General features: G+C 46.4%; 2 protein-coding genes across 2 annotated transcripts in view; one reads left to right on the plus strand and one right to left on the minus strand.

Annotated features, from left to right (window-relative positions):
* Positions 1-18,367, minus strand: part of LIX1L (limb and CNS expressed 1 like) — a 411,826-nt gene extending 393,459 nt beyond the window's left edge. Inside the window, exon 1 of the mRNA XM_069652670.1 lies at positions 18,050-18,367. Within this exon, the coding sequence (XP_069508771.1) occupies positions 18,050-18,293 (244 nt within the window). The 5' untranslated portion in view covers positions 18,294-18,367. The remainder of the gene's footprint in view (positions 1-18,049) is intronic.
* Positions 18,368-18,652: 285 nt separating this feature from the next.
* PEX11B (peroxisomal biogenesis factor 11 beta) overlaps positions 18,653-27,000 on the plus strand; it is a 362,287-nt gene continuing 353,939 nt past the window's right edge. The window contains exon 1 of the mRNA XM_069652688.1: positions 18,653-18,696. The gene's annotated coding sequence lies outside the window, so the exon portion shown is untranslated. The remainder of the gene's footprint in view (positions 18,697-27,000) is intronic.

The raw sequence follows: 27,000 nt of genomic DNA on the forward strand, positions 1-27,000 counted from the left end.
TTGGAGTTTAGAAACCATATTTCCGAGTTTCCCAAGTGTGAAACTACATGCAAAGGAAATACCGAAGTGTTTTTTCTCTTTAGCAAGTGTTATTTCCACTTGTGAAGACCTCTGGACCATAAAGATGGTTCCTCGTTTCCAGGAGGTATGTACCGGCCTACCAGTTTCAGTGGTTAGGTTGTTATACCACTTTCTTCTTCAGGGCCACAGCACTCCAGAGAGTGCCGGCACAAACTTAAAGAAGAGAAATGCTCTGCGCTGGCTGTTCACTGCACCCTGGTTGCAGGTTTCAGCCAGGCCATTTGCAATTGAAAGGCTGCCTTTCTAAAACGTGTGGGTTTCCTAGTTGTCCCACATGAACCTATCGTGTGTCTTCTGTGAATGAGACGGCTTTACCTCTTCGCCGGGTAATCTCCACTGCCTATATAGGGCAATCCACTCCTGATCTATCCCCTCACTTTTGATAAGCGGCCCATCAGCACCATCTAGGTCTAGGCACCACACGAGCAATACCGGCCTTAAACAGGGTTGCACATTGGCCACCCTGTTTAATCTGTATTTGGCCGATATGGGGAACAACCTGAATTATCGACGGTGTAATCCACCAAAATTGCGTACTCAACCAAGTCAATGGTTTGGGTACGGGGATGACATTGTCACTCTTGACCTAACACCATCAGGGCTCCAGATTGCATTAAATAAAATATGGGCCTTAGGGTCGCATGAAACTCGGCCAACCATTGAAAAAAAGATTTAAAAAAAAATAAAATAAATAAATTCTATGAAAAGATTTCTAAGACTGCCTAACCGTGCATCTGCTGAAATGAAATATCTGCCATTCGGCCCATCTCCAATCACAAGACGAATAATGCAGACTTGCTTATTGCTATACTCGAAGCTTGCTAATGCGAAGAGTAATTCTATGATGAGGATCATCTATAAATTGCTAACTACACCCACCAATTTCAGGGAAATCTTCTACTCTGGGCCTGAATCAAAAGGAATATACTGTCTGGCATCAAAGATCACCACACGTCACAACTGCAATTTCTCTTCACCATTATAAGCGAGCAGTTAATTGTAACATTGGCCACAAAATATACTGCTTCTGGCTTTATCCCCCCATATATCTCAGAGTACGACTCCCATCGTACATCCGGAAATTCATTGGTAACCATCTGGTTTGGTACCATTTACTCAATGTGGTCAAGTCTTTTAAAATAGCCGGTCGATGGCAGGAACCTGCAAATGTGAACAGATTTTGTTGATTCTGTGGTGAATCGGTATCATCTCCTTTTTGTTTGTGAAGCAATGACTGGCCTAAGAACTAAAGCGCTCCATGCAGCAGGTCTGGACCCTGCTACTAGTATATTTTGTATTTTATTAAATTTCTATAGCACTTTAATCCAAAGTGCTTTACAAGAGGAACAAGAAAATTACAACAAGTATTAAACAATTGAATCACAACCAGAGAACAGCGCAAATAACAATTTACAATATTGCTGAGGTGAGGCGATAGTAGAGAGGGACCAAGGTGTGAGAGGGAGTAGGAGGTAAGAGTGGAGGTAGAAGCAGAGGTAAGAGAGAAGAATGGAAGAGATAAGATTAGAGAAGTGTAGGAGGGAGTTGAAAGAAAGGAGAGGGCGAGGAGGTACAGAAGTGAGAGAGGGAGGAGGAAGTGAGGGAAGAGGTAGTAGCAGAATTAAAAGAAGAAGCTAGAGGTGTTAGGGAGGTGAGTGGAAGAGAAGATTTTAGAGAAGTGCGCAAGGTAGGGTAAAAGGGAGAAGAACTGATGGGGAGGGGGGAGCTATGGGTCACATTTTTAAGTGGTGATCATGAGGGATGCATGATCTTTTTTACCATTTTATGGAGAGAAACGTATGCCATTATACAAATCAGAGATGTTTGATGTGCAATAGGTTGATGTACATACGGAAAGACTAATGACAGATGTTTGTCTGAAGGTATCTAAAAGTCATTAAATTTGACTATATAAATAAAAAAAAAATTAAAAAACGTAGATCTGTAATCTTAACTGTCAACCCATGCCCAGTTCGAATGGCCATCAATAACGCTCCCGATGGTCTACCCAGCTCAACTGAAGTAGCAGCTTGTAATACAAGCTCAAAACCATCCAATTGTGGCCAGACATTTAACCATGTCGCTTGAAAGAACATTAATGTATTTGTTTTCTAGTAAGACCAGGCGTCAGTAGTCGCATTCTGGTGAGCAGACCTGCAGGTATTTCAGGTGAAAAATGTAATACTTAATGATTTGTTAAGATCTGCATCAGGCAATTCGTCATCCGCTATTTCTATCCCAGAACTCTGATGTTAGGTCAGAGTGGTTACGTCTACAGCGTCCACTGTGGGCTCTGCCTTACTTGGGCGGTAATCCAACTTTGGAAAAATTTAATTGAGACACTGAGTGGCCAGTATCATAGTAGACCCTTTTTAGGTCATTGCTTTTTTTCGATATTGAAGCCCAAGCCTTCAAGTATCGCTCTTGCAGACAAAACCATATCCATTACTAGAGTGGACAAAAATGAATAACGCTTTTGTTTCCAAGCGATTTGGGAAATTCATTTGTTGAATATCCAAAGAAGAAATAGAGCGCAGAGAGGGAATTTCTTGCAAAATGTTTAATACATAGGGCCTCATTACAACTCCGGCGGTAGCTGTGCTAGTAAAAACGGCAGGCTGCCGCCAGAGTTGTGGGTTTTTTCCGGCGTGTGGCTTTAGGGAATCTCCGGGTCATTACAGCCCCGGCGACACGTGAAGCCAGGCACCGGAAAATGCAATTCCCCATTCCCATCGAGTCCCATAGGACTCAATAGGAATGGTGATGACGGAAGCACCAGCACCACTTGCAACAGTGCCTGTGCTTCCGTCAAAGTCTGAGTGGCTGCCGTCCCCCCCGCCAGGTCTAACCTGGCAGGTGGGGCGGCAGCCGCTCACAGAACGAGTGTGCCGGTCCAGTAACAAGTAACAACGGTGCTGGTATGCTTACCGGCCCCGTTGTTACTGGACCGGCACACTCCTAATGAGGCCCATTGTATCTGTTCAAGCAAACATTGACTTCCCCAAAGGGCTAGATAGTCATGTAGAGCTTAAGAGTCCTTTTTGTCGTGTCGAGGTGGTTACTGAGCAGATTGATGTAGAGGCAGCTTTTTGGGCATAAGCGCCTTTAGTTCTTCCCCATCATAGGAAGGTTTGTCATGTCAGGAATGAAAAGGATTTTCGGTGGTAGTTTCATTTGCGTTTTCATTCTCAGAAAGATCAGAACCTATGGCATCACGTGGGACGCTTAGGGTAGAAAATATGCGCCGACCAGGCTCTCTTGAAGCGGAGCTATAATCATATCAATGATTCACCACCTGAATCTTTAAACCCACCAATTTACTATTTTCCACACTGCCTGAAGGACTTGGGTCCTCCGAAGCAGATAAGTGCTTGCGGACCGAATTAACTCGAGGCCAGTATAATTTACCAAAAAGAGACTGCATATCAACGTTGGTCTTGACAGTTGATGGGGAGTTGTAACACTCTAGGACTGAAGGCTGTCCAAAATCTCTGCTTTCACGTCCGCACAGATTCACTGTGAGGATATGGAGTACAGGGTCCTGCATTCTCAGAGATAGTATAAATTAACCTCTGAGATTATACGGTGTGGTCCGCATCACTGATGTTGTGCAAAAGTTGGGAAGTTTGTGTTCTCCGATGGTTTTTTCCTGCTTGCAGTTGGTGATGGTCGTCCGTGGCATTAAGGCAAGGATCAACTTGCATCTCAGTCTGAACACCAGCTGAAGTAGAGACGACTGGTAAATATGAGCTGTGACCGTGATATCATTTACTCACAAGTCGCACATTTAGGGCAGCTCATTTGGTCTTCCTGAAATGGCGTAGCCTTTGGGAAAATAATTCCTTCAGCTTCTGTTACTACTTTTTTTTTTATTGGTTTATTCACACAAACAATACAAACCAAACTTGCAGGGCATATGGTAACATTTCAATTATGCATCACATTATATTCACTGCACCCCTTATCCCTCCCCCCTTTTCGAGCCTACTCCTTCTCACATTCTGTTCCTGCATCTTGTGACAGGGTGTCCTCTGCCATGGGTTCCGTCGGGTCTCGCATTGGCCCAAATAACTCTGCTATTAATAATTTCCAGGCCATCAGGGTCTCTGCCACCTCCTCCCCCCAGCACTACTTGATTCTTGCCATACCATGGTTTCTGCCTCAGCCCATTTCTGCAAATCTTTCCACCATACCTCTAGTTGTGGTCTATGGCATGTCACCCCATAGCAATTCTCCTCTTTGCTAGCAAATATGCCAGGTCCTTTAGTTTGCTCACATGCTTGATTTTTTGTGGTCTAGTGAACCCCCCCCTAATAAGCAGGCCCACGCTGTATCAATTACAATCTTAATACCTCTTTCTGCTAGTCTGTGTGCCACTTCGCTCAATAACCGGGCATGACCAAAACATATGCACCATAACAGCATTCTCTTCATCACATTTGGAGCATGCTTGCCGTCCCACGTTTTTAAACCTAGCTATCTTCTGGGGCGTCATAGACGCCCTATGCGTAATATACAGTTGTATCTGCTTTAGTCTTGCATTCCTCGACACCTTCTTATGGTACCCTTGGGCTCGTTCCCACATCCCATCCTCCATCGGGGCTCCCACTTCGGCCTCCCAGTCTTGTCTCAGTTGTACTACCTCCTTTCCTACTTTGGACATCATCATCTCGTATATTCTGGATCTCTCATGTCCCCCTTCTGCTATGTCATTTATTATATCTATGGTAGCGTCTGGTTCCTCTCCTAGTACCACTTCAGGCCATGTCCTCTTGATTCTCTGCACCATTCTATGATACGCGAGTTACTGGCCGATATGTAACCCCGTTTCCTCCCTCAACGCCTCGAAATCTATTATAGTCCCTTCTTGTCAGACATCACCCTTTGTTGCTATCCCAACCGGTTCCCAGTGGTTTCTGATGGTCATCCTTAGTTGCTTCTCTTCCCCCACTAGTGCTACCAATGGTACCTGTGGGGGAACACAGGGATGAGCTCTCCATCATCCGACAAGCCCTACGCCACATCTTCCACCCAAGTGTCATCATCTTGGGGTGCCCTTCCATTACTGGACATTAAGCCACATGATCTCCCTTAAATAGAATGGGGCACAATCTTGTCCAAACAGCCTGGACTCAGAGGTCGCCTCCTCTGAGAGCCATTTAGCCACATATTGTAGCTGGCTTGCTATATAATAACCTTCATAGTTAGGCAGTTTTATACCCCCTTTCTCATAGAAATTCTGTAGCTTCCAGAGGGCCACTCTATTCCTTGTACCATGCCAAAGGAAATCCCTACACATACTAACCAATCTCACAAAGAACTTTTTGGGTATCAAGTGCGGTATATTCCCAAAGTAGTGCAGAAGCCATCTTCATCATTGCCCCCCGTCCCATCATTGCTAAAGGCAGCTTCACCCAAAACCTCATGCAATTTTCAATCTTCTTAATGGCTACCTCTGTATTGCACTTATGCTCCTCTTCCACCGTGTGGCGTATATCTATCCCTAAATAGCGAAATGTGCTAACCTCCCATGGTATCTGTAACACCGGTAGCCGTTTCAATGGGATCCCTTTGCATCCACCCAATGGGAACATGCTAGATTTCTGAGGGTTCACCGCTATACCAGACAACCCAGCATATCTTTCCATCACTTCCAAGATGTATAGAAGGTTCTCCTGCGGATGCCGCAAGTACAGTAGCATGTCGTCCGCATATAGGGAGATTAGGTGTCGTTCCCCACCCACAGCAATACCTATCGCATCATATTGTTGCCTCAAATATATCGCTAGGGGTTCCAAGGCCAGTATATAGAGCATAGGGGACCATGGACATCCTCGTCTGGTACCCCTACGGAGCTGCCATCTTTCAGATATCACTGCTCCCGGTTTAACTCTGCCCAACGGTTCACTATATAACATTTTCGCCCATTGTAAATATCCCGGCCCCATTCCATAGCCCGCCAGCAACCATGGCCATTTGACCGAGTCGAAGGCCTGTATTGCGTCTAATGATACAATTGCCAATTCACCGTCATTCTCGTTCCCATGCTCAATAACTCGATGGAGTCGTCTGAGGTTATTAAATATGTTCCTGTTTGGGACATAGCCCGTCTGGTCAGGATGTATTAATTTGCCAATAACTCCTCAATCTACCTACCAAGACGGCCGTCAGTATTTTGCTATCTTGATTTAACATTGATAGGGGCCTATACGAACCACAGCTATGCCCAGGTTTGTTAGGTTTAGGAAGCGGTATTATAATCGCTTCTCTAAGGGACTCTGGCAATCTGCCCAGCTCATATGCCTCATTCAACATGTCTAAAAGCGGAGGTAGCCCCTCTCCTTTAAATATTTTATAGAATTAACTTGGGAGTCCATCCGCCCCCAGAGTCTTGCTAGTGTGCAACTGTCTTACCACCTCTTCTAAAGTAATCAGTGCATCTAGCTCCTCCCTCTCCTCTGCACTGATCTGCGGCAATCCTATATCCTCCAATGTTTCCGCTATCATCGCGTAGTTACTCTCCCAGTCACCTCCATATAGTAGCCTGTACTAGTCTGAAAACTCCTGGTTAACTCCGTGGGTATCGACTACACTGCCATCTTCCCTCGTTATTGTTCTGATCGTGGGTCTGGGGGTTTCACTCTTATACAGCCATGCCAAGATCCTTCCAGGTTTATCCCCTCCCTGCATGCTGTCTCTATGTATTTTTTATAGTTAAGGTTACACAGTCTTTCCCAGTGCCCAGCACATTTCTGCTGAAGCCCGAGAATCAATTCGGTGTCGTCCTTATTTTCCCCCTTCAGTGCCCTTTCCAATTCTCCCTCCGTTTCCCGCAGGTCAGCCAGGATCCCTCCCTGCAATCCTTTGGATTTTGCTATGGCTACCCCTCTCATCACAACTTTAAAGGCTTCCCACAACGTGCCTGCCGAGTCCACGCTGCCCGTATTTGTCTCAAAGTAGTTCACAATCTCTTCCCTCATATCCTCCCTAAAGAAGGGGTCCCTTAGCGCCTATGCTCTGAGGCGCCATGTCGGAATCCTCGCTCTCGGGGGTCGATATTGCCACCCGATGATGAGGGGCGAGTGGTCTGAAAGGACCCTCGCTTTATATTCCGCTTGCGTGATTTCAATCATTATCTCTTGTGTGACGAAGACATAGTCCAACCTTGTATGTAATTGCTGCGGGGCAGAATAATGCGAATATTGCCTCTCTTGGGGGTGTCGCAACCTCCACACATCTCCAAACCCAAAGTCTTCCAACAATGTCTGCAGCGCTCTAGCGGGTCTATCCATTTCACCATCTGCTCTATCAACCTTAGGGTTTAGTACACAATTGAAGGCTCCCCCCCCCCCCCAGATCACCGCGCTCCCCACACACACATGCTAAGGTTGTTACATAGGGTTCTAAAATATGCTGCAGTGTTAGGATTCGGGGCATACGTATTTATAATGCTTATCTCCCTATTTTCCACCAATCCCCTCATAATGACCATCCTCCCATCCGACTCAACTGTCGTCTAACAGCTGAAACGGGACATGCAGCGCCACCCAGATAATCACTCCCCTGGCATAAGCTGAATAAGACGAGCCCACCACCGTCCCCTTCCATTTCTTCCCAATCATCTCCATCTTATCTTGCGTCAGCTGCGCAGATATAGCATAACCTTATTCCTTTTCAAGGAGCTATTGAGCCCCCTGACATTCCAAGTAATTATTTTAAGGTCTCCCATGACTTGTCTGAGTCCCACTCCTCCCCACCCCTAATGCAGTCCAAATTAGATTGTATTCCCAGTCTATATAGGCTTGTTTCCCCAACTCGAACTCCCCTTAACTAAAAACACAACAAACACCCCAACCCCCTGCCCTCCCACCTCCCTACCCCATCCCAACAACACCCTCCCCAACTGTTGCCCAGCTCCATCCCTGGATCTCAGGCACCCACACATCTAGCCTTTTCTGGCAACAACCCGTAATTGCGGCTCAGCAAGGTCAAGCCGCCCTAGTGGCTGTCTCACTACTAACTCCTGGGGGTTAGGTTGCCTTCGTTCTGCTGCTCCGGTTTACTACAAGTACACTGTGCCTAATGCTTTCCAGTCAACTTATGCATTTTATTCTCTCTATTCCAGTCCAACAGGATCAATAGGTTCCGAAAGTGACATAATAAAATTCAAATGTTCCACAGTCTCTTGATGGGGCTCCCCCCCTCACTTATCACCCCAGTATTCATAATGCACCCCCCCCCTCACTTATTGTGCTTCTCGTGATCCTGCTCCTCATCTTGCTCCGGGCAGCCCTGCAGGTCCAGACATGCCGCCGCTTCCTCTAGGGTATCGAAAAAGAACACTTTACTTTTATGCAAAACTTCAGCCTTGCAGGGTACAAAAGCATATACTTGATCCCAGCCGTGCGCAGTCTCCTCTTGACCGCCACATACCTGTATCGCTGTCTCTGCACCAACATTGTGTAATCGGGATATGTTGTGATGTTGGTAGATGCCCTTTCTATCGTTCCACCTTTAATAAAGTACTCCAAGATCTTTTCTCGGTCTTTATAGTTTAAAATCTTCGCAATTATCGCCCGAGGAGGGGCCCCGGGCCGTGGTTTCCTCATCAGGGCCCGATGTGCTTGTTCAACAGTAAACCCTTGTGAGAGCTTGTCTGCCCCTATCTCTTGCAAGATCATATTCTCCACATAGTCCGTGGGGTCCTGGCCTTCTCCCTCTGGCAAGCCGACCACATGGATGTTGTTCCGTCTTGCCCTCCCTTCCGCTTCTTCTGCTCGGTTCTCAAGATTAGCCACCTGCTGCTTTAATATGTGGACCTCCTTCGCATTATTTGTGCTGGTTTCTGTGTTGGTTTACACCGCACTCTCCAGACCACTCATTCTTTCTGCCAGCGCTCTGACATCTTGCCGCAGCAGGGTGACTTCTATTCTGTTCTCCAGAGCCGTTCCGCCATTGCTGTCCCCCATGTGGTTCTCAGCTCCGTTATAGCTGCTAGGACCTGGTGGTTTTCTCCCACTGGAGTGCCGTCCGCAGAAGCTGTTGCTGAGCTTTGTACCGGGGCAGTGGGAGTCTGCGCCGTCTTGGCAAAGGCCTCCATTGTAGGTCGTTTACTCTTGATCCTGAGTTTTTTCACCGACATCATGCAACCCTGTCTGCGTGTCCAGTTCTGGTCCCTTCGTATCGTACAAGTCCTATCTCCCGGTGTTTCTGTGGCGTCACCAGATCAGTTCGGGCCCAGGAGCGTCCCCCTCAGAGAGCTGCAGTATATGGCAGCATGCGCTGTGCTACGATTTCAAGTGGGTTGTATCCTCCTACGTACCTTCTCTAACTGTTGCAGACAATACCCTCTTCACTTGTTCCCATGGGTCTCTAGGTGCACCTTCTTCTCCACCACCACCATACCTCAGGCTTGTGTGGCGCTTGGTGTTATGAGTCTACCTCAGCGCCTGCGGCCCTACTTCTGATCGTGCCATCATCCAGCAACCAGCAGCGTATTAGTGTGGGTCTCTCTTTATGACGTGGGTCTCAACTGCTCCTAGGGGTGGTAATATCAAGTTAGTTCAGTTCCCCAGGTGTATGTTCCCTACAAGGTAGTAGAGCCGGCTCTCATTGCCCTTTGAGCACCAGTGTGAGTGTGACCCTCACGGGCAGGCGCGCATAGGCCCTGTACAGTCACCAGGCGCCAGTCCATCTCTGCAGCCTCCGGCGCACTGGTCTATGCGATTTCAACGATCGCAAACTCAATTCCTTCGTTATCCGCCATTTTGTTTTTGATTGTTGCTGAGCGGCTGCCTTCTGAAGAGCCTTTTTCCTGTTCCTCCTTCCTTCCAATTCGTCTACCTTTTTGATTAATGCAGGGCTCCTATTCCCACGTCCTTGCCTTCATTTTCAAGGAGCGTGGATAGTTTTTTTCCACGTGTTTATGCGGATCAATGTCGGATCCTCAGGAGCAGCTCTACCAGGCACGTCCTATTCCATGGCTTGTTAGCCACGCCCCCTCAGCTTCTGTTACTATTATTCGAGGGATGGTTTCATCAGTAATTTGCATCGGAATCCTTTGCTGCATCTCAAAAAAAGGAGGTAAATGAAGGCAGAACATTTGTTGATTTACACAAGGTTTTCTTCCTGGTTAGGTTCTTTATGCTCAATTGAGACTTTTTTGTTAGTCGCGCTCGTCGCCTCTTGCGCGATATGACTCACTTATCTAATTTGCCAATTTATGGTGAAGGTTCAACCTTTTTCAACATTGCTGAACAAAGCAAAGTTGGGATACACCGTTTTTTTTTTATTTGACTAATACAACTGAGTCGTGGAGGATTATTAAATCAGGATCCTTCCTGCTTTTCAAAATACCCGACCGGTGACAGTAACAGAAGGGGGCACAGCATGTCACCCATCCAACTTCTGTGCAATCGCATCAAGTTAATTTGTGGTTCCCTAACTTCTTCATGGATGTTATCACATAACGCAACAAAGGAATCAAAGAATCATATTTGAACGCCGAAATCGTGGGTGAAGTCAGCTAGTTCTGTCATCCAGCTCTACTAACAGAAGGTCGGCTTTTCCCCAGACGAGGACTGATGTGCTTGCCCTCAGTGGCAAATAGTTTCAGACTGTTTTCTTAAATAGAGTTGTCAAAGGATTTGGAGAACCGGGAGCCAACCTATCGTTCGGATGTTGCAGTGAGAGGCTCGCTATAACAGGGAAAGGCACCAATGCTGAAGGGAGTGCCAGGTGGTTCGAAAACCATGGATTCTGACAGATTTATCATGCCAAGATCATTTGCGTGCGAATGGTCCACCTCTTCAGGATTTCTCAATCGATCTAGAGGTTTGATTTCCGTACTAGAAACTGATTTTTTGAAGAAATTAGTGATTAGATTCTGTCCAGGAGGAGAGTTTTTCGTGTGTTCAGTGGTGTGGATTATAGGAGCCAAAGGATTTTCTCAGGATCGGCTCATGAGTCAGTGAGGGTGCATCATGCCCTAGATTTGTTAAAAGTTCTGCGACAATGGCATCTTCCTGAAAAGATACACAATTTGATTTCACTTTATAGAGCTCGAAGATTAAGGGCAGCCTTTTTTTGCGTGTTAACGTTCATATTTGTTGCGTTTACAAGTGCTGGTTCTAACTTTCTCGTGATCAGCTTGAAACCCCTTATCGCGTGATTTTAAAGACAGGCGACAGAGGGAGTGGAGTCACTGGTAGAGTCAGGTAGCAGGGAGCAAACAGGAGAAAGTCAGCATCCACAGGAAACACAGCCTTCCAGACCGCTTCACTTAACGGTCACTTTGACAGAGGATTATTAGTTCTGACATTTGATCTTTGTTCATTCCATAGTATTTGCCACATGGGCATCAGATACAATGAATGACATTCAACTTATCGCAAGTTGCACACTGTTTCAGATAACAAAAATGCTAGTACTAGAGTGGAACATAACATTTACTTAAATGATGCAATTGCAACATTCCAAGTATGAGAATGTACCAGTACTAGTTGAAGTACCCCGCTTCCTACGTGTAGTTTTATCTGTGCATACCAAGAGGTTTCCAAGGCTTCCATTATATATATTCCTGACCTTTCACCACCTCCAGCATCCTAGTTTTAGCTATCTCTACATCCTAATGTTGATAGCCAGTCTGTATTTCCTATTCATTCTGTCCAATTCTTTTGAACAACAGTCTTCATCGCTAAACAACGACTTTAACCCACTATACTTCACTCTAGGGTAGACTTTAATGTTTCATGTGGACAGAAAGCAAGCAGATGGGGATGCCTTTCGGCAAAGTGAAAGATGCCCCCCCAGGGGGCTGACCGCTAGGTCAAGATGCCCCGCCGCTTTTAATTTCCTTTTGGATATTGTTAAATTGCATTTTTATATTAATTTAATGTCTTTTTATATTAAAATCATGGTCATAGTATTGCCCTAATACACAGGACATTGGGCTGTGGGTGAAAGGTGGGTGGGCTGTACACAACGATATGCACAGCTGCCGTGCAGACAGGCATGTCCGGAAACCAGTCCGCTTCCTGAGCCAGGGACATGCATGTAGTTCATAGGGGGAGGTGATGGGAATCAGAGCTTTATATAAAAAGGGAACACGTTGGCTTATCTTTTCAACGGACGCATTTTTCTCTAAATCGATACAAGATGTCTGTTGACCAACTTGTAAGAGAAAGAAGAAACCCCAAAAGAAAATGGTGGAAATGTTTGCTATAAACCACCAAGCCCATTAGCAATGGATGAGGACGTTTGCGTCGGGCGCTAGATGTAGTTAAACAATACCAACCTTTGACAGCTCTTAATTTCCAGTGACATTTGCTATTGGGACAGGACATCTTTGACAGAGAAACTGAGGTGGCCAGGAAACCGAGGTGGCCATCGATGCTGTGGAGCAAGAAAGGGCCCGCGGGAGACCCCTGATCTACCATTGTACATCAGCGTTATGAAAGAGGACGACAACGATAGCGGCTACTACTAGAATATGGAGGATAGGAAGAAATCTGCATGCAGATGGGCATACTCCACCCCCTACAGTCCCAGCAAGGCTGGCTGAAGCAGCCCAGCCCAGCTTGGGCCCAGGAAAACTCCACCCCCTCCAGACCCGTGAAGCCCTAGAAACCTGCCAATTACCTTCACCCCATAAACACTACTTCTCACACTAGAGCAAAGTGATCCTTCAAATAAGCAGCTGCTAATCACAATTCACAAATGGCTTGCAAGAAGCAGACTCACGCTGACAGGGCCAAGGCCCTCATAGTTCACACCGCAAGCACATTACATGCCCAGCCCAACCTGAGCCTGGGCAAACTCCACCTCCTCCAGTCCCAGCCCGGCTGCTACTCACTATAAGCCAGTCCAGCCCTATTTGCAATTTCCAATTGGATTAATTGAAGTGCACTGCACACACAGTACACGTGCAAAACAAAAACATCATTTTAATCGGTTTACCGTCGCACACAAAGTAACGGTTATTTAAGCAAACCGAAATGGACTACGATGTTTATACCGGTAAACCGTTACAACCCTAGGTGACACACGGTTTTCTCCTCCAATCAAGGGAGAGAAGCAGACTTTAGCCAATAGACTACCTAGGGGGTGCACCTAGGATAATTCAACATACCCACCCCTTTATCAAACACATAAATAGAGACAGCTGAGGACCTAGAAAAACACACTGATCCACCTACCATCTTGATATTGGCAAAGCACTTTGAAGGAGATCGATCCATTTGTCCCAGATTCCAAAAACTGTACAAGCAGAATGGCTAAGAGCATAGCTGAACCTCAGCTGGGCCCAACTTCCAGAACCCATCCCTCAACTTAAAGGGGAAACCAAAGAAGCAGCCAGGCTGTACTATAACTGCTTGCCTGCCAAAGAATTATCTTCATAACCAGAAGGGCAGATTAAAACCCAATCTGGTGCCGTGCTGTGCAGACCAGAGAGCCATTGCAGATACAGTCCAGTCATGCTGTGCAGTGTAGACCAGAGCACCTTCCTGTCCAGTCCTGCCGTGTGGTGCCCAGAGCGCCTTGCTGACCGCCGAACCAGACCAGTCCGGTGTGCCCAGCAGACTGTCCCAGAAATATTTGACCAGAACCAGATCCCTGACGATTCCATTCAAAACATTGGTAGTGAGTATCCATAGTATAGGATTGTCACTAGCCTAAGTACTGTCTATAGTCATCCCTATCCAAAACAGTATTGTTAAAAATCCTTTGTCTTGCCTGAACTCTCTCTCTTATCCTATAGTCCTTCTGTAATTATATTGTTAAAATCATCTCTGCGCTGATATATTCATCTGAAGAAGGCAAGCGTCTCGGCAGGCAAAAACCATTCAGAGACGTCCTGGTATGGTGGCTGTGCTGTCGTGTAGTTTGTTTCTTCATAGTCCATCCCTAGTGTAAAGAAACCAACCTTTTTTAAAAGCGCATCCTTTACAATTTGCCTCTCTGAAAAAAACAACCTCCACAAAAATGTCCATAACTTCTTCATATTTTATGCTAGAAACGAAATGTAAGTGTCTACTTGAAGCTAACATCCTAAGCTTTCCAATGAACCCAAAACCGCATCCCATTATAGTTTTCCTGCGATCGCGTTTACCACGCGCGGAAAAGTTTGCCGCAAATTTTTCGTTTGGCTAAAATCTATCACGTGTAAAATAGCTTTTCATTGCACCCGACCTCAAAATTAAGTTTTCACATTGCTTCTTCCTCTCAAATAATTGCTAGTGTTTGTCTGAACCCATACAAAGCGGCTCCCCTTAGTATTTCAACAATTTCTGTGATTTAAACCATTTTCAGTGTTTTACCTATTCATTCAAAGCCAACTTTGAAACCATTTTTGACAGTTTGCCAATCATTTTTGTTTCCCCTCTTGTGTTTGCTGGGGGTGGGGGGGGGGGGAATTTGGATTGATACATTTGCTTGAATTCTACATTCCTGAACCTGTTCTCTCCTTCTCTTTCTTCATATTGCATATGGGGGGGGGGGGTAATTGAAGAGCGTGCAGGGAAAAATATTAATCACATTGCATTTGATTGAACACACACAAAAAGTATTATTTCTGTGCTGTATTATTTTTCCCATCATTGCTCCTTGTGATTAAGAGATTGTTTAGTGTGACATCTCCCCATTGGTGATCATTATATACCCATAGGATGATATATATTGTGAAATCCATAAATAAATATTTTAACTTTGCAAACCAGCCTGCTTCCTCGTTCAGTGTGACCGGGGGGATTCAAAGAGAGGGGCGTGATATAAGTGGTACATCGTTCAGAATAAAAGAACTTATAGACACAAATAAATAATTAAGGGTTTCAGTTGTGCATCCCACGCTAGGCAGTGATTTAGGTGAAGTGCCGGATTGAAATCACTTACAGGGTTGTACTTGTTTGGTTTACTTCCCTACCAAGCATACAACTTTCCCTTGTTTTTTTCTTTCTTAAATTAGGGTCCTATTCTTGGTTTCCCATATGTGTGCGGGTTCCAGACTTGCACTTGGTTGTCGCATTTCTTTGGTTCACGCTCTTGCCAAACCTCCTGTCTCTTGGTTATTCTCAAGGTCCCAGACTCTCTTACTCTTTGACTTTCACATGGGTGCCGGTCCCAGACACTCTTGCTCCACCTTCTCGCTTCCCCCACTTATGTCCATGGATCTCCAACGCCTCTCGGATAACCTGCATACCTGTTCGTTGTAGGTACCAGCGTTTACCGAGCAATTGCGTTGTTCCTCAAGGCTCCTGTAGCGTTCAGGCGATCGGTGGGGTCTGCAATGGCTCTGCAGACTTCTGACTGCCTGGCTTTGCGTGCCTCCTCGCAAGTGCTTTGTCTGGGCCTAGGGTGCCCAAATGTTCGTTTCGGCAGCAGCACGACTGACCCTTGCAGCATGGTCCAGGTTTGTGTTCTCCTTTTCCTCCCCGTTCACAGCTTCCCGTACTGCTCCAGTCCAGTGCAAGGCATCTGCAGTTCCTCCTTGAAGGATTGTTCTCCTTCAGCATCCCAGCTGAGCTAATCTTGAACTCCTGCACTGGTTTGTTACTTTCGTTTGGGCCAATGACTTGTTAGAAGCTAGACGGCTCACGTTGATCTTCTAAAAGTGATCCACGGTCATCTTCACAGTACTTCTTTTAAAACATGATGTAAAGTACTTTGTTGGTATTTCAGTCCTATCAAGTATATTAGTCTGACTTCTTTGACAATAGAACATATTGGCTCTGGCTAGGGGAGGACTTACTACTGCAGAAGGGGTTAGAGGTACTGAAGCGGGGCACACCTCGTTTCCTAATAGCCGTCCCCAATCCAATTGGGGGCTTCCTTCCCCATATGATCCTCCCTCGGTGCACCATTCCCCAGGGGGGGACAAGCTACACAGTCCTATTTCTGTATAAAAATGGCATACGTTGTACCTGTACAATCTGTTCAATGCGCTACATTAACTGGCTGGAAGGCATTTTAAAAGAAGGGCAGAAACCCTACAGACCGATGCTCGTAAAGCGTTTTTGAATAAGTAATTTAGAGTCTGGCTAAAGAAACTAGACATACACCACATAGATGCGCACACAGATATCAAGGCATCAATAGTTGAACGCTTTAATAAAACATTAAAAAGCATATTATGCCGTTATTTTAGAGTAAGCAATACCTACATCTTACAGAGGTTTAGAAGGACGAATAATGCTAAATACCACATCAAAAGGGCCCCTCAGAAAGCAACCCCCGGCAACGCATTGACAGTGTGGCAGAGCCTTTACCCCGCGAGATGCAGCTTGAAAAACCCTGAAATGTTTAAAAAGTGGTACAACATGGAGCATCACAAAGCTTCAGGGTGCATTTACCAAGGGATACCAGCAAACGTATACAAGAGTAGATGTCACAGAGGCTGTAGCTATCTATTGTCTGAAGGACCAGATCATAAATGTTTAAGTATTTTTGTGTAAGGAGTTGCAAAAATTCAACAATAATCCAGAGAGTGGAAAAGATTATTGCAACGAGGGACACATGATCTAACAAGGATGAGCTGGTTAAACGGGAGGGTTGGAATGCAGACTTCGATAGTTGGATTTTTGCTAGTTCCTTAAAACAAGACATAAGCAATCGACCTGACAGGAATAAAAATACAAAATGAAAAATAAACCTTTTTATATCACCTTACTATCAAGTAACTACATGGAGAGTTTTCCAAACAATTGCATCTCCAATAACAATGTAAAACTGTCCAAACCCCATAGACTTAAAAAAAAAAAAAAGGACCATGGAAAGTTGCGCCACCCAAACGTCTGGTATCGGAATACCTGGAACACCTTTTTTCCAGAAGTGCAACAGAATTCATAATAAGCTGTGTAAATCCTGACGGGTATTATTAGATACGATCTCATATGAAAGAATCACCAAGACACGTACAAACCATTTCTTATAGGGCCCAATAACAAATTCAACTGCACAGTAAAACTCTTTAGGGTTTTGGGAACGGTGCAGAATATAGATGAATGAGATACTCGCAACAAAACCCAGGCAAATACTAACAGGGATGAGGGGTTTATACACTAGCTTTCTGTACTGTGACATTGTTGAATCTCAGAGGGAGGGTGACAGTTACACGCCCCTCCTCAGAACCATGCTGATCAAAGTTTCCAACAATGGGATTGTGAATATTCAGTTTATCAAAAAGGGAGTATGTGTCGGTGTATAAAGAACATTGTGATAATACCATCAATTGTGATTAAGGCACTGATCTAGTTAACCACTATTCTTCCACAAAACAAATTACACTACTGAAAACATTCCACAAGAAAAAAAATGTGTATGTGGTTAAAAAACATAAGGTTGTAACAAAACTAAGCAAAGCGTCAGCCCCATCGACACACAACCAAGTAACATCAAATAAAAGCACCATACTTAACATGGAGCGGCCACTGATTTAAAGAAGGGTATTCGAGTCTACAACACAACACCCAAATAGCCTCCGTTGATGATTTGTGAGGCTATTTGGGTGTGCGATGCCCAATGCAACCGGACAACACAAGGGGCAATGTAAACAAAGAAATTAGGTACATTCATACGCATGCCGTTCTTGCTCTCTGGCGTGCGTCAACTACGCAAATCACTCACTATCGCAAAAAAAAACTGAAAGACACATGCACACACATTCCAACGCATACACCTGGATCATGCCAACAAGACACTGCACTTACTGAACCAGTTTCCAATATGAAGATAAATAATGCACACTATGTGGCAGATCCACCAACAAAGTATTTTTTTTACGATTGAGTGACGCCCGAAGTTATGAAATACCTATTCCGTATGTCTCAAACAGCTTAGATCCGCCCCTCACCCTCTGTTCAATTGTTTACTCTCGGGGATTGTTGTCAGCAATATACTGGCACCCCACCCTGGTGGCTGCTGTTTAGCCCTTCAGTTGGTAATAATACGATGCTTCCCTCTGCCACACACTCACCGCGTCCGTAACCCTGTGTGTGTTTGGCGAAGCTCCTCACCACGGCCTCCACCGCCTCCCTCAGCACCGCCGGATTGCCTGGACTCCCGGGGCCGCAGACCCCCAGCAGGCCGGGAGGGGGCGGTGGGGCGGACGCGTGTCCCAAGGTACCCCCGGTGACTCCCGGCCGGAGCAAGGTGGACGAGGGAGAGCGCAGGGGTAACCCCACGCCGGGCTGCAACCGCTGGGCCCTTACGGACTCCATTAAGACCCACAATCTGCCTCGGGTCAAGATAACGGGCTCCGGCGAGCAAGCTGCCACTCAGCGCAAGAAGGAGGCGGGTTTACGCTGCGCAGTCAATCACAGCAAAGCAATGGGTAGGTGGGAATAACTGGGGCCAATGAGAAGGGGTGTACGAATTCCAAGTCGCGACTTCTCAGTCTGAGCGAGTAGTGGGCGGGGAAATAAAGTCCTCTGTAAGCAAAGGGGCTGGGTGGTACACTCTTGCTGCTGTCATTCTGCTCGCGCTGTGGGGGCCGTTTAGGGAACTCTTCAAGCAGTTATTCCGTCGAAAAGCAAGAGTTTGCGTCTAGCCTATGCCAGACCCCGTTCGTGACATTTTGAGAAGTATTTTTGAAGGGAAGCCTCTTCTTTCAGCGTAAGCCAGGTAGGGCACTAGGTAGAAGACCGCTGCGCTGATCAATAAAAGATCAAGAAGGTCCCTCCTGCGTGTGATGGGGTTCAAGAGTGATGGTGCCCTTCCGTCCCAAATTGTGTTTGATGGTGCCCTTCCGTCCCAAATTGTGTTTCCTTGTCACAAAGGCAGAGGGTGAGCAATCAATTTTACATGTGAAGATAAGTAGTCTCCAGCTGTTCATCCAACACTGGTTGTGTTTCAGAATAAAGTTATTTAATTCTATTCGAAAGATCCACACATGCCGTTAGGCTTCGCTTAGCATGCCTGACATGGGCCCTTCAGGAGATTATGGGTGGGCGCTATCATATTATATCACTATGCTTACTCTCTACACCATCACACAATTAGAGTGCAGTTACACGCCTGGATCAATTAGGCCTAGCTGCTCTCATACGAAAACTATCCCATGAACACCTCATCATTCTAATAAAACGCAGCTATGCCCCACGACAAACCGGCCTAGCTGCACACATAAGCGTCCAACTGGCCTAACGCAGCCAGAACCCAGTCTTGGTGTCCACCCTCCAGACTGTACATATTGAACCATTTTCAATACCACCTCACCTAATGTTAGGATGCGGCTACCATCAGGCAATTGCATCAGCTGCACACTTAACTGGTGCTCCCAAGCACCCTTCAACACCCTACTCTCTCAACTGAGGTGAACTACGGTCCCCAAGGGTGTTCAACCTACCAGCGCTTTGAGGTCATACCAATGATATATAGAGCGCTATATAAATGCCAAATAACATAATATTATATTATATTGATTTATACCGCACACCGATACCACCCAAAGGTAGTGTCCAGGCGGATCACTCTTCCATTTTTGGAGTTACTACTTCTTGAATAACCATTCCAGGATAACATTATCCCTCACCCCCCTGGGGGCTTCAGGAATTTACCGGGCCTATAGCAAAGATTATGGACCTGGCCGAACACGCCAGAAATATAGGAGAGGAGGTCGACCGAGATACCCTAGCGAACTGGGCACAGCAAGCAGTAGGTTTCCTGGGAAATGCCCACTGCGCAATCTCCTCAGAGAGAGAGAGGCAGGGCTTTAAGTGGGCTGGGGCTGAACCCCGACAGTCTCCAGAAAAGGCCCACCCCGACTAGCACCAGCCATGCCGACACATTCAGGCAGCAGTGCAGCCAAAGCGCTGCACAGTTACACTGACTGCCTGCAGGTATCCGCACGGAAGTACTGACATCTGCAGACAGCCAGTGAAACCGTGGCTTTGGCTACATGGCTGCCAGATGACTCTGAACTCCAGAACAGGAAGAGGGCCCAATCTCTCCTTTTGTTTCTGAGTAAAGAGTCACCATGCAGCATGAACCCTTTAAAACAAGGCTTCATGATGCGCAATGTCTCTTTGTGCGGAATCAAAAGGAGAGACTGGGCCCTCCAGCCCACCTCCTGTTTTGGAGTACACAGTTATCACGCAGCAGGCAGCCCTTTCATTCTAGGATCCCATGGTTTTTAACCACGCTGCGACTTGAATGAAAGGGCTGTGTGTGAGAGCTGGGGCACACTGGTGTCACACCTTCGGTGCGGGCGGGGCACATCAAAGGTAATAATGCCAGTGTGCCCCAGCTCCCCTACTTTCACCTGTCACCCATTGGCAAGGGGGGTCTCTTGTTAGGGTGAGTGGCCTAGACCTCGCCCCTAATGAGACCCCCACCCTGAGATTTAGCATTCCACTTAATCCACTTGACTGAGGGGTCTGCTCCTTAAGATCAACGCCAAGTTGAGCGATCTTGCCTTCTATGAGGCAGGCGAAGCAGCACAAGTGCTACTGTTTGCTGAGGCGTTCAGCAAAGAGATGGGGAGATTTGTGGGCACCTATACCGCCTAAGAGAAGGCTCAAACCTCCATAAAGAAGATCTTCTGAGGCAGAGTTTTTCAAGGACTAGCCGTTACAGGGGTCGCTAGGCTGGTCATTTTTCATCTTCCCGAAGACCCTATGGCCCCAGAGCCCAGTACTGGTAAACAAGACAAGGTTCCTTCTTCCCATCAAGAGGGAAAGCCTTCAGGGGCCACAGAGGAAGATGAGCCTTGCAGTTCACAAGGTTCACCCACAGGTGAGAAAAATACCTGTAAAGTATGCCCCAGTAGGGCGGGAGAACAATGCCAATGTTGTCAAATTGGCGCAAGCTCTCCTGCGATGCATGGGTTTTGCAGACAGCCCAAAGGTTCACCTAGAGTTTATAGAGCGCCTGCATTAGGGAGGATGGCCAGGCCTCATTCACATGTCGCAAGTGAAACAAGAGCTGCTGCAGAATGAGCTAGTGCAGCTCGAGGCAAAGGAGGCCATATAACGGTGCCTGGACCTTATTCCCAAATTTGTGAGCAACATGTCTCTAGTGCACATAAAGGGGAAGGTAAAGAAGTTGATAAACTTGAAGGAACTTAACAGTTGGGTGACCTACCGGCACTTCATAAACGGGGTACACCTTCTAAGAGACATTCTCAGGAAGAACGACTAGCTGGCCAGAATAGACTTGAACGATGCTCACCTGACCATCCCAGTAGTGCAGGTATATCAGCCTTTTTAGCGTTCAGATGGGAAGAGCTTGTCATTAATTTCAACAAAACAGTGCAAACATTTAAAACTTATAATTCTCCCAAAGAACTCCTTGTGGCCAGGGTTTGATTCCCTTCCCCTGGATCAATTCAGGGAGTCCTTTGCAAAGAGTTTTATTCTATTCAGTTCAACACAAAATGTATTTTCCATTCCACATGTCCTTCCGCTTGGCAAAGTAAATGTCTCTTTCACAAAACGCTTCCTCAAAATCAAAGCAACTGTTTCCTCCACAAAGTGTTCTTCCCAATATGTAAAGCAGATATAAAGATACCAAAATATTCTTCCAATGGAAAACCTTTGTCAGGACAGCACAGCAAATGTCTTTTGTTATGCAACCGTTTGTCAAAGTGATAAAGTTAACAGTTTCTTTCCACAAAACCTTTTGGCCACAAATGCACCTCTTCAAAAGAACTGTCTCTTTCCTGGTATACTCGCCTGCCACGTCTAACTGCAACTGATCCCTTTTCTGGTTTAGTCGCCTGCCAGTAAGAAAATCTCCTACAACTACAATTGGTCCTTTCTGTTACTGGCAATGTTTGTTACAGGGTTCTCCACACCAGTATCCCACATGAGGAGAGTTGGACAGTGGCTGCCTGTCTTTATAGTCTCTTGATTCTTGGCAATGTGGGTAACAGGTTTCCCCAAACTGGCATCTCAAGAAAGGTGATTGGCTCCCATGTTGCCTCTACTGCTTCTTGATAGCCTCTTGCTGTTGGCAATGTGAGTTACAGGTTTACCCATGTTGATATCTAATAAAAGAAGAATTGCGCCCTTGCTGCCTCTTTACTCCTTCTCGATAGCCTCTTGGTTGTTGGCAATGTGGGTTACAGGTTTCCCCAAGTTGATGTCTCATAAAAGGAAAATTATGCCCAAGTTGCCTTTGACTGTCGGCATTGTGGGTTACAGGCTTCCCCAAGTAGAGATCTCATAAAAGGAGAATTGCGCACAAGTTGTCTCTTTACTCTCATTGTTTTTTTTATAAAAAAAACATTCTTTATTGATTGATTCACGTCTCAAGAAACAACAAACCATTGATCATACATTACAGAATCGAGGTACAACTTCAAATAAAAAGCATGTGCAACTAATAGGCGAAATTCTATTCATGCATAGTATTCAAAAAGTAAACCCTATGGCCAGAAGGGAGCTCTCATGACCAGGAAAGGGGGAGGAGTGCGGGGACAGCGGGGGCAAAGGGCCCACTGGCCACCAAAACCTCGACTGGGTGAGCCAGTCCACATTCAAACCTGAAGAAACACCCAGCCACCTTCTCCCCACAGTGTTGTCCCCTTAATTGTCCTAATCAGCAGATATAGAAACCAAATAGGCTGTAAACGGGCCCCAGATGTTCTTGGGCCTATTCTGCATCCCACAGAGATTACCATATTCTCTGTCAGTATCGCTAAACCAAGTCAGATCTTTTTGCCACGTGCTCAGCCCTGGGGGGAACGCACTTGTCCATTTCATCAATATGCAGTGCCTCGCTACAATCATACAAGTCGTGAGCAGTCTCCGATAGTGTCTCAGCAGCCCCGGGAGCCATCCAAACATGCACAGCAATTCACACGGGACAGGCTACCCCACCATAACGGAAATGACTTCCACCACCCACTCCCAGAATGCCCTCAGTTCCATATCATGTGCAGAAAGTCTGCCGATTCGCATTTGCATCTGGGGCAGCTTGCCATTCTAGTACCATCAAACTGATGTATGCAAGCCGGGGACAGATACACTCTGTGTAATGTCTTAAGCTGTATCAGCTGTAAGCGGGTGTTGAATGCCCCACTATACACATAGTATACTGCTGTAGAGTACCTCCCACTGTTTGTCTATGAAGGGGGTCTCAGAATCCTCCTCCTATTTCTGTTTGCACTTTAGAGCAACCTGAGGGGAATCTTGCTGAACTACCCTATAGAGTGCCGAGACCACCCCCTGCTCCCAGGCGAACACCTAATGAACTTCAAGAGCAGAGTGATCGTTGGAATCTCCGGGAACAAGGGGTACCATTCCCTAAAAGCAGCTCTCACCCTGAAGTACTGTAGCCTACTCTGAAATCCCCCTCCCATCTTCTCTGCAAATAGCTCTTGTGTAACAAAAATCCTGTTAGGGCACATGTCTTCTATACGGCTGATCCCTGCCCCCTGCCACTCCCGAATAATAGCCTATGTTCCAGATCGAGATACCTGGGTTGAAGGGGAAATCTACCCTCAGCCTCTTCAGGACTCTTTTCCATGCATGTATTGTGCACGCCACAGGGTCGAATTTACATTTGTCCGACACCTTCCCGGATATCAGGACCCCCTGCAATGAGGACGGACGGACCGAGCATTGTTCAATGCTCTCATGAGGAGACGCCGGGCCCCTGGAATCCACAGGGATGCAAAGTACAGCTGAGATGCTAGGAAGTATAGTTCTACATCTGGTGCTCCAACACCACCATTGTCCTTAACCAGCTGTGCCTTTACCTCCGCAAAGTATCCGAACCCCGGCCACACTGGGATATTCTGGAATATATATAGGAGTTTGGGGATCACAATCATCTTGGCGATAGCGATCCTGCCCAGCAGCGAAATAAGCAGCCTACACCACCTCTCCTCCTTTGCCTTCAGAGCATTCAGGTATTTCCCATGGTTGTCTGCTAGTAGCGTTTGGGCATCTCTACAGACCCGCACTCCCAAATATGTAACCGCTGTCTGCTCCCACCTATATCCTGCAGTATTGAATAGTTTAATCGTGGTCTTGTTTAGTGGTAATAGTATGGATTTTACTCTATTTATCCTGAGACCTGACTCCACCACAAACTATGCAATTTCTTGCGACTGTGGGCCCAAGTTGCTCACGGGCTCACGGGGTCCTTGAAATAAAGAATAGTGTTATCCGCATAAAGTGATATGTACTCCCTTGTCCTGCACAAGGCTAGGCCCCTAGTCCCATGTAATTTACGCAGCTGAGCCGCCAGTACCTCTATCGCCGCTGCAAAAAGCAAGGGCGAGAGCGGGCAACCCTGTCTGGTCCCCATCCCCAATTCAAAGGCTCGAGGTCTTGTGCCACCAGCCCGTATGCGGGCGCTCCGATCCAGCATACAGCAGCCGTACCGCCGAAAGATAGTACTCTGGAGCCCCCAACTGGTGCAGTACCTCGAATAGATAATTCCACTCCACGGAATCAAAGGCCTTTTCCATGTCAAGTAAGGCCGCCGCAGCCTGCACTTTAGAGTCGATCTGGGCAAGAATTGCAAACAGTGTGCGCAAGTTCGACGAGGTCAACCTGCCGGGTATAAAACCTGACTGGTCCACGTGTATAATGTGTGCAATGTTAATATTATGTTATGTTACTTGCCATTTATATAGCGCATTATGTATCATTGGTATGACCTCAAAGCGCTGGTAGGTTGAACGCCCTCGGGAACCATAGTTCAGGTCAGTAGAGGGAGAGAGTGTGTCGTATGGTGCGTGGGTGCACCGGATATGTGTGCAACTAGTGTAGTTGTTGGATGACAGCAGCTTCTTAGCGATAGGTGTGGTGCTGAGGAAGTCAGTTTTATGTGTTCAGTCTGGTGGGTGGACGCCCAGACTGGATTCTGGCTCCGTTAGGCCTGAGGAACGCCTGTGCTAGCCAGAATGTGCTTCAGCTAGCTGTGTTTTATTAGGGTGATGAGGTGTTCGTGGGTCGTGTTCGTATGTGAACAACTAGGCTGAATTATCAGGGGTATAGCTGTGTTCTAGTTGAATGATGGTGTATAGAAGAGGGTAAGCGTGGTGGTGAGATATGGTGGTCATCAGTATAAGTGTCCCAGACCATGCACGTGAGTAGGACAGTGGGGACGTACAAAGCGACATACAAATATATAGCGACAGGGTGGATAGAGCTCTAAAAGGGATACAGATATATGTGGGGATACAGGTGCATAGGATATATCCGTGATCCCATTGATCCATAGCTGCAAAATCCAATCCTGGAGCTCCACCACAGACCGTCACATCCGCACCATCCGTATGATCCGTAAAACATCTGCACCATCCATCGCATCCGTATCATCTGTAACATCCGCACCATCCCTCACATCGGCACCATCCCTAGCATCCTGCACCATCCGCATCATCCTGTGACATCCGTAGCATCCGTGACATCCGCACCATCATAACATCCACACCATCCATAACATCCGCACTATCGTTACATCTGCAACATCAGATTCATCCGCACCCTCCCTAGCATCCGCACCATCCGTAGCATGCGCACCATCCATATTATGCGCACCCTCACTAGCATCCACACCCTCCCTAGCATCCGCACCATCCATAGCATGCGCACCATCCATAGCATGCGCACCATCCAAAGTATCCGCACCAACCATAGCATCCGCACCATCCATAGCATTCGCAACATCTATAGGATCTGCACCATCCGCACCCTATGTGGCTTCTGCACCCTCCTTGGTATCTGCATTATCCGTAGCTTCCGTACCATCTGTAGCTTCTGCGACATTCGCACCATCCGCGACGTCCGCTCCTTCTGTTCCGTCCACTCGATCCGTTCGTCCTCGCCATGCGTTCCGTCCTCGCCATGCATTTGGCATCTAAAGAGGCCACAGACTGGGTGTCATCCTTCTTACAAGACAGGCAATCTATGATTGTATGGGGGAAACACTCCTCTAAACCAAAACCAATTAACTGCGGAGTCCCTCAGGGCGCAAGCTTTTCCCCCCTACTGTTCAATTTATACATGCGCTGCCTATGCTCACTGCTAACCCAACTCGGAATATTTTTCACCAACTTCGCTGACGACACCCAACTGGTGTTCGAACTTAGTGGTAACTATGAACAGGACAGCGAAAAACTCTCGAGAATTTATAACATCATCGAAAGTTGGATGAAGGACAATTGGATGTGCTTAAATGCCACCAAAACAGAGCTCATGATTTTCGGATCATCCTATGCCAGGAAAAAATTAAGTCCGCAATACACCGCATTTAAGATCAAAGAGACACAAATCTTTATAGCAGACAAAGTGAAAACACTAGGCATTTACCGACAGGCATCCTTGGGAGCAGAAGCCCACACGGCCTACCTCTAAAGAAACTGCCAATATCATCAAAAACTACTGAAAAAAATCAGACCCTTGCTAAGCCTACAAAACAGCACAACAATAGCAAGAGCCACAATTCTCTCTCCGTTGGATTACGGAAACTCTTTATTAATGGGTGCAAGTAGCAAATGTCTAAAACAATGCCAAGTGGTCCAAAATAATGTTATCAGAACAATCACCGGTAAACCTAAGAGAGAACATATCACAAAGGACAGACAGGATTTACACTGGCTAGCGATCGAGGAACGCATCATATTCAAAGCCATTACCCTAGTACACCGATGTTTATATGGAAAAGCGCCTAAAAAACAATTCACGTGGTATGAATCATACTGCAACCTGAGATCTAATAAGACTGGTCTTCTCCAAGTTATTCCAGCAAAAAAAGCAAAGGGATTAGGCAGGGCTTTCACGACCAAAGCAGTCCTTAAATTGAAAAAACTCCCTCCTGCACTGAGATTGGAAACCAACCATTTACTATTCAGAAAACAACTAAAGACACTTCTCTTCAAATAGGAGCCTCCTTAGCTACTCCGCTAGCCCACATCTTCTATATGTCTTGTTTTATGTGGCCCTCGCCGTGTCCTGTTTTCTATATGCT

This window comes from Ambystoma mexicanum, chromosome 1p, assembly GCF_040938575.1.
Source record: "Ambystoma mexicanum isolate Mex_15411 chromosome 1p, UKY_AmexF1_1, whole genome shotgun sequence".
Taxonomy (NCBI): Eukaryota; Metazoa; Chordata; class Amphibia; order Caudata; family Ambystomatidae; genus Ambystoma; species Ambystoma mexicanum.